Consider the following 8,604-nt stretch of genomic DNA (forward strand, 5'->3'; position numbering starts at 1 on the left):
TTTTGCAGATCTTAAGTAGACAGTACACATGATATTTCCCTTAATCTACTCCACTAGTTATAAATGACATACAAAATGGTTTTGGCAGACATAATTAGTTTTTCTTGATTTATATATAACTAACTTTTTTTGGTTACTGTTTTCTGCTATCATGGTAGAAATATATAAACCACATCAATAACAAGCATTCTGAAAAACCATTGTCCATTATAGTACTAGTTTTTGATTTTTTAAAGTAATTTTGTTATAAATTATTTGAATAAGAGTACATACTAAATGTAGATTAAGAGTATATATTAAATGTAGATTATTTTGTAAAATGCTATTTTAATGGTATAGGAGAATCTGTCATTTTTGCACAGCAAAGGAAACCATAAACAAAATGAAAAGACAGGACTTCCCTGGTTGCACAGTGGTTAGGAATCCACCTGCCAAGGCAGGGGACACGGGTTCAAACCCTGGTCCAGGAAGATCCCACATGATGCGGAGCAACTAAGCCTATGCACCACTACTGAGTCTGTGCTCTAGAGCCTGCAAGCCACAACTACTGAAGTCCATGCTCCGCAACAAGAGAAGTCACCACAAGGAGAAGCCCGCGCACCACAATGAAGAGTAGCCCCTGCTTGCTGCAACTAGAGAAAGCCCGCACACAACAACAAAGACCCAATGCAGCCATAAATAAATAAATTTATAAAAAAAATAAAGACAACCTAAAGAATGGGAGATCATATTTGCAAACAATGCAACCGACAAGTGCTTAATTTCCAAAATACACAGCTCATACAACTCAACAACAACAAAAAAACAACCCAATCCAAAAATGGGCAGAAGACCTAAATAGACATTTCTCCAAAGAAGATAATACAGATGGCCAGTAGGCACATGAAAAGATGCTCAGCATCGCTAATTATTAGAGAAATGCAAATCAAAACTACAATGAGGTACCACTTCACACCTGTCAGAATGCCCATCATTGAAAAGGCTACAAATAACAAATGCTGGAGAGGGTGTGGAGAAAAGGGAACCCTCCTACACTGTTGGTGGGAATGTAAGTTGGTGCGGCCACTGTTGAAAACACTATGGAGTTTCCTCAGAAAACTAAAAATAGAATTACCATATGATCCAGCAGTCCCATTCCTGGGCATATATGCAAACAAAACTGTAATTCAAAAAGATACATGCACCCCAATGTTCATAGCAGCACTATTCACAATAGTCACGACATGGAAGCAACCTAAATGTCTATCAACAGACGAATGGATAAAGATGTGGTACATATATACAATGGAATACTACTCAGCCATTAAAAAAATGAATGAAATAATGCCAGTTGCAGCAACATGGATGCAACTAGAGATTATCATACTAAATGAAGTCAGAAAGAGAAAGACAAATATCATATGATATCACTTACATGTGGAATCTAAAATACGACACAAATGAACCTCTCTATGAAACAGAATCACGGACATAGAGTACAGACTGGTAGTTGCCAGGAGAGGGGGTTGGTAGATGTAAGCTTTTATATACAGAATGGATAAACAACAAAGAATTACTGTATAGCACAGGGAACTATATTCAATATCCTATGATAAACCATAATGGAAAAGAATATGAATATAAAAAAAGAATGTGTATATATGTATAACTGAATCACTTCACTGTACAGTAGTAATACAACATTGTAAATCAACTATACTTTAATAAAAAAGCATTCATCTTAAGGTTATTAAGTCAGTTTATTAAAAATATGGGATATGATTTCCTTTTTATTTTTACATCATAATTTTTTCTCTAATATTTTTTGTTTTAGGTCACTTTTCATATTGAACCATATAAGAATCGAGATGATAAAAACATGTACCAAAATGTCAGATACATTATAGACAAGTGAGTTTATTCAGTCCTATAATTACTGTTATATGATCCAATGATAATTACTGTTATAAGAAAAGTATGTTTATATTTGAGAGATTTGAATGACTTACAGTATGGCATATTAAAATTAGTTTAAACTAATTTTGTAATGAATACTGCAATCATTTTAAAGAACATTTCTGAATTTCCTTATAATTCACTTTCTGTATGAATAGTTACAGGTTCCTGTTTTTACTGTTTTATGTGTATATTAGACTATGATTTCTGTCATCTGACATTTAAATTAGTATTCTGCAAATCTTATGAATATAGAGTTGTCTTTTTAAAAGAAAGTTCAGAGTATGGAATGTGAATTGCTTTTGCAATTTTGAATTGCTATTAGATATGGTAGATCCACATCTAATATTTTCATTTAGTGTGATTACAAGGAAAGAATTTATTAATACAGTTTCATTTTGTTTAAGGGTTTACTGATAATAGTCTGTGACAGATGCCATACTCATAAAAAACATGTCAGCAACAGTGGGACATTTATCACTTATACCAAAAAACCCCCACAGTATTTTCATGTAGAAAATGGGCTTTTTATTGTGTTAGTCATCATTTCTAAACCTCAGTATTTCTTGTTTGTTAATGTCTTAATGTATCCAGTATCTCATTTTTCAATGCGTAAAATTAAAAATGCATTTTTAATGTTTACACTTATATAGCTAATTCCCCAAAGGTGAACAATGTGCTTAAACTGTACTGATTACCTTCATTTTCAATACATAAACAATTATTGTCTATTGCAAATGAGTTATGAATATTCATTTTGCTTTCTGCTTTCATATATGTTTGTATTCTAGATATGGAAATCATCCTGCCTTTTACAGGTACAAGACTAAGAACGGCAGTGCTCTTCCACTGTTTTATGTCTATGATTCCTATATCACAACAGCTGAAAAATGGGCCAATCTGTTAACCAGTTCAGGGTCTCAGAGCATTCGCAACTCTCCTTATGATGCATTGTTTATTGCACTTCTAGTAGAAAAAAAACATAGATATGAAATTCTTCGAGGTGGTTTTGATGGAATTTATACGTATTTTGCCACAAATGGCTTTACTTATGGCTCATCCTATGAGAACTGGGCTAAGCTAAAACTTTTTTGTGATCAGTTCGACCTAATGTTCATCCCAAGTGTGGGCCCAGGATACATAGATACCAGCATCCGTCCGTGGAACACTCAAAACACTCGCAACCGAGTCAATGGGAAATATTATGAGGATGCTCTGAGTGCTGCACTCCAAGCCCACCCCAGTATAATTTCCATCACCTCTTTTAATGAGTGGCATGAAGGAACTCAGATTGAAAAAGCTGTTCCCAAAAGAACCAGTAATACCGTGTACCTGGATTACCGGCCTCATAAACCAAGTCTTTATCTAGATCTAACTCGTAAGTGGTCTGAAAAGTACAGTAAGGAAAGAGCAACTTATGCATTCAATCACCAGCTACCTGTTTCTTAATGCATTGATTAAAGTTTAATAATTATAGAAATCACCAAATTTCAATACATTCCTTTTGTTTTGAGTTTTGGAAAGAAAACTGTCAAAGTCAGTATGTACTATTATCTCTAATAAAAATAATTTGTACATTTTTAAAGGTAGTAATATTATCATTGCCACCTTTCACGATGGCAATGTTGCACTGAGAAAAGTTGTGCAAATAACATTCCTTGTGGCATAATTTGGTGAATTTCTGACTGGAATTGAAATCCTGCTTTATAGCTATTTTTGTGTTTCACAATAGGTAATTGCTTGTTATATAGAGTAGTTAGCACACAATTAAATCCTACTTGTATTCTGAGCCCAAAGAAAAAGGACTGTGTATATATTTGATATGTCTATTGAAGAACAAAGACCTAAAAGATAATGTACATGGTTCCTTTTTCATTTTTTTAATGATCCAGTCAACTTCATCATATTAGCATTCAGACTCTGGATAACTCTCCAATAACAATTCTTCAGAAAAAAATCATATGCCTTAAGCCTTACTGTGAACCATATTGTGTTAGGAAGGTCTGCTTTCTGTAGCACAATATGTATCATCATTTGCAGATTTTTGGTTTCCTAGAGCTTGCTAGGTGTTTTGCATGTCTAATGTTTCTGCATTATAATGCTGAATTTCAGGCTTCAGAAGGAAAATCTTTTCATAAAGGTTAAGGATTGCTTCTCAGTTATTAAAAAAAAAAAAGCTTCTCTACAATTATGAAAATACAGTGCCTCAAATGTTATTTTAGGATACCTTGTCAATCTTTAACTTATTTTATTATTCATATTTTTAATTTAATGTTAATCAGAGACCAACTGTTAGATAAGAAAAAGTTAATACTATCATTGGATTGACTTCAAGATTTTAAGCTGTTCCTACTAAAACTAATAGAGAAAATTTACTTACCATTTCAGATTTTAAGGATATGGAAATGAAAGTTCATTACTAAGTTTGACTTTTTATTGGGTATAACACTTAATGATGGAAATATTTAAGACTTTATTGTCTATAATATAACATCCCCATCTAAAAACATTATACTTTTATGTTACCTAACAGGTTAAAGAGTTGTGATCAATTGTCATATTGTGACAAATTAATCATCTGTAAAAATGAATCTCTTTACTTTAAAAACTAGAGAATAAAATACACTCTATTATAGTTAATATTTGTAACTAGAACTATAGTAAAAAATCTAATATGTATGCTATTACATATTTTTTTAGATATTTAATTTATTAAATGTAAGCAATAGGGAAATACTAAACAATACATATAAATATTCTGAATATATGGACATTCATTCAGAAACAAATTAGCAGTGGAATTTATCATAAAATAACTCATTAGACAATGAAATTTAATTTTAAGCAGTGCTTTTGAAGTTAACTATCATGTCTTTGAAAAGAAGCATGATTAATGTTAAACTTATTTATAACTGAGAATTTGCCATTTCTCAGAATGTTCAGACCATGGGAAGCCAGTATAATAGTAATTAGTAATTCACCTTGTAGAGGAAATTATAAGAATAAATCACTATAATGTTACAACTGAGTATCTTCATAGGAACACTCATACAGATGTAACCTGTGGATTTTCTTTTTCTTACATCCAGTTAGCCACTATATGTTATCTTAGCGATAAACTCTAAATATGGTATACTTAATATTTATAACATACCATATTTTATTAAAGTTTAGTTAGATCTCTAACACACAGCAATTTTTGTCATTGCTTATGTTGTATGTTTGAACCCATAATGACAGACAATTTTATGAAATAGTTCTGAGATTAAGAGAAGAAGTGTATAAAAACAAGGTCAGCAAATCCTCAACACGGACACCACCATTTCTCTCCTGCTCCCATTGCAGACATATAGATAGATCATCTAGGACTGCAGAATTTCCCTCTGAGCTTTGTTCTAATGCACTACCCCAACCAGCCACTGACAGTCGGTTTCAAAGTAAGATAAAATAGATTCTGTCTTCATTGCAGAAAGTTAATTAATTCTCAAGGGAAGAATGTTTGGAATCAGCTCTAATGATAGTTTACTGATGTATAACTATTTGAATATCATGTTTCTTTTCTCCTGTTCTTAAAAAAAGTTATTAGAAGGAATTATCTCTAATAATTTTGCTATTCTTAGGGAAGAATGCTTTCAAAATCTTCCTCAGGTATTCATTACAGCTGCCTTTACCATTTGACTTATAACAAGTTTAGATTGCATAATCACAAGAAATCAATTCTTTGCTTTTATTTAATTCAATAAACTAAAGTAACTGTTAAAGAAAAAACAGTGTAATATATGCAATGCATGAATCAAAATGAATTATTTTATGGTTTAATCAGTCTAATTGTTTTGACTGTATAGAAACCAAATCTTTCTCTTACTACTCTCTTTAAGGACTGATGTTGTCAAAAACTGCTGTAATGTTGATCTCAGCTGTATATTAACATTTTTGTTTTAAGAGTAATTTAAAAATGACTATTTTGTTACATGAAGTAGTTAACTTTCACCTAATAAAAGCATACAGGGAATAAATTGTATCTTAGGTATAAAAATCTGTTTTTTTAATGAAATGTTTTATTTAATTTCTGATTAACAATTCAAAAGTAGTATTCAGTTGCCACTCTGTATATCTTCTCTATTTGAAATATACAGCATTTAAAAAGTAGATACCTTTTAACTGTACTTTTAACATCTGTGAATTTGTTTTATACACACAAAAATATGAATTTTAAATTTGGAAGATGGTTTCTTATTTTTTTTATTCTTTGGGCATAATCATATATGAGCTCCAACATCCTTTAGAAAATTGATCTTACCCTAAAACAGCAGAAGTAACAAGCCACTAGAGAACCTACCAGGCTCATAACCAAGCCCTTTTTGAAACTGATCACAGTTATTCAATTTAAACACAGTGACTGCTCCTAACCTCTATAGTGCCCACAGAAGCAGTCCTTAAAAGTCTTTATCTAAATTTTGAATTAAGGTCGAACACTCTCATGTCCCATAGTGTAGAAGCAATACTTTATTTACGACCAGCAAATTAAGTTATTTTTATAAATATTTACAATTTCAAAAGGAAAAATTGAGCCAAAAAGTTTTTTGGCTCAGCTATTCCTTTTTTTTAAAAAAAGTACTGTAAATTTAAATGTACTTTAAATTTAAATTATATACTGACAGTTATATATCCACATAAAGGCTAAATGTTGTAGTATTCTTAATACAGGATTATTATCCTTCAGAATGCAGGTACTACTTTGGCTTACTTACAGAGTCATCCTTAGTCAAGTCAAAGAACTTAGCAGTAGTGCTATTATATTCCAACTGTCAATGAAGGGGGGAACATTTTTCAATGTTATTAGATTTTGTTGTTATAATTACCATTTATTATATCAAAAGACAAAATAATTTAAGACCTAATAAGCAAAGAATCATAGATCTAAAATTTACTGAAGTCAAAACATAGTGGCACTTTTTATATTGTATGTTCTAAACTTCATTTAAAGCATCTTATATTTTTAAAGTTCAAATTTCTCATTTATATAACCTTAAATGTAACCATAAAGTTAAAAAGCCTTTTAGAGTCTATCTCATTGAAATAATTATTTCATGAAACAAAATAATGATGTACCATGGTAGTGATAATTCTGTATACAATTCAACTTATAGTATATGATTGTATTGTCATACTTTTGTGGTTTTACTTTAGATTTTTTTTATTAATTTTTATTGGAGTATGGTTGCTTTACACTGTTGTGTTAGCCTCCACTGCACAACAGAATGAATCAGCCATACATATACAGATATCTCCTACTTTAGATTTTTAACCTATTCTTTTAGAAAGTCAAAACAACAATCATTATAAACAACACAAAGTGGCAGTCTTCTGCTACTCAGTAGCATTTAAAATACATTAATTATGTCCATGCATAAAAGTATTTTTCAGTCCGTTTTATAAAAGCCATTTTCAAAGCACTATATATCACCATGTTAATTTGATTATAGTATCTAACAATGTGACTTTTATACAGATCTTGAAAATATCATATGCAAAAGAGAAAAATACTTAGAAGAAATTCAGTTGTAATACATGCAGTACCTTTTAGAAATGTATACGTTTGAACACAGTCACCTAAGAATAGCAGCCACACTTTTTTTAGTTTATACACACTAAATTTATATTTGAGTACTGCCATTCTATATATCATTAATTACCCAAACATATTATCCATATGGCAGACTATTAAGCCATTACATTAAAATTGTGCAGTCCAATCTGGCTTCATGTAAAAAGTCAACTTCAAATCTGATAGCTAAATTCTTACTTGAAAATTTGCTGCATTGTTATATTTAAAGTACATTCTTGAAAATTATGCTCTTGGCTTTTTAGGTATCTTGTAATTGTAAGAACAATGTTTAGTGACAGTCATTATATGAACAGTAGTTGAGCTGAAATTCTGTTTTATTTTTCCTCATGAGTGTTTGTAGCTAAAGGCTTAATTTAATCCTCAAATAAAATATTCCATTAATGCACATTATTTTCTCATTTCATTTTTTTACTTGAGTCATTCTTAAATAAAATTTAGGTAGTGTTTTCTCCTATAAGAATATGTGCATGCTGATTCTTTGCAAAAAGGATTTGACATATTTTTCATAAGAAACTGTTACAAAATTAATATATATAAACAAATGACAATTTCAAAAAGGAACATACATATATACTAGCATATATGGTTGACTACACATTTGGTATTGAGAGCTTCTGAGTAGTTAATGCAAGATGTTATATGGCTCTTGTTGCCAGAAAAGAAGCACCTCCTTTCCTATTCAAGGCAAACTTTGCCATGTCAATACACTTTAAAATACATTTCTCAAATAGGCGTTATACCTAGGGTCAAAAATGCAGAAACCTATAGGAGACTGTCAGGCAATATAAGTAAATGCATCAGGTTTAAACCCTATAGAGTCATAGTGACTGTGGACAACTGTCATCTAATAAGAGTAGTTGCTAACAGCTCCTGTCAGTGTTGCCCCTTCTGTAGCTGTGGGTCCCTAAAACGAGGAAGTATGTATGCCTGCGTGTTTGTAAATTTTTCTAATTATAACATTCTGGCAGATACTGCAAAAGATTTTTAAAATATTCGCTGGTTGGCTCTAGTTCATTGGTCATTAGTTTGTGACTGCTGAT

The 8,604-nt window shown here is 31.1% G+C and overlaps 1 protein-coding gene across 2 annotated transcripts in view; it reads left to right on the forward strand.

Annotated features, from left to right (window-relative positions):
- MANEA (mannosidase endo-alpha) overlaps positions 1 to 3,384 on the forward strand; it is a gene marked incomplete at both ends in the record, with an annotated part of 48,270 nt that extends 44,886 nt beyond the window's left edge. For both annotated transcript variants that reach the window (XM_079716093.1, XM_079716092.1), the window contains 2 exons: positions 1,814 to 1,890; positions 2,727 to 3,384. In XM_079716093.1, coding sequence (XP_079572219.1) covers positions 1,814 to 1,890; positions 2,727 to 3,384 — 735 coding nt within the window. The remainder of the gene's footprint in view (positions 1 to 1,813; positions 1,891 to 2,726) is intronic.
- Positions 3,385 to 8,604: the final 5,220 nt, after the last annotated feature.

Source organism: Hyperoodon ampullatus, assembly GCF_949752795.1.
Source record: "Hyperoodon ampullatus genome assembly, chromosome: 12".
NCBI classification, from domain to species: domain Eukaryota; kingdom Metazoa; phylum Chordata; class Mammalia; order Artiodactyla; family Ziphiidae; genus Hyperoodon; species Hyperoodon ampullatus.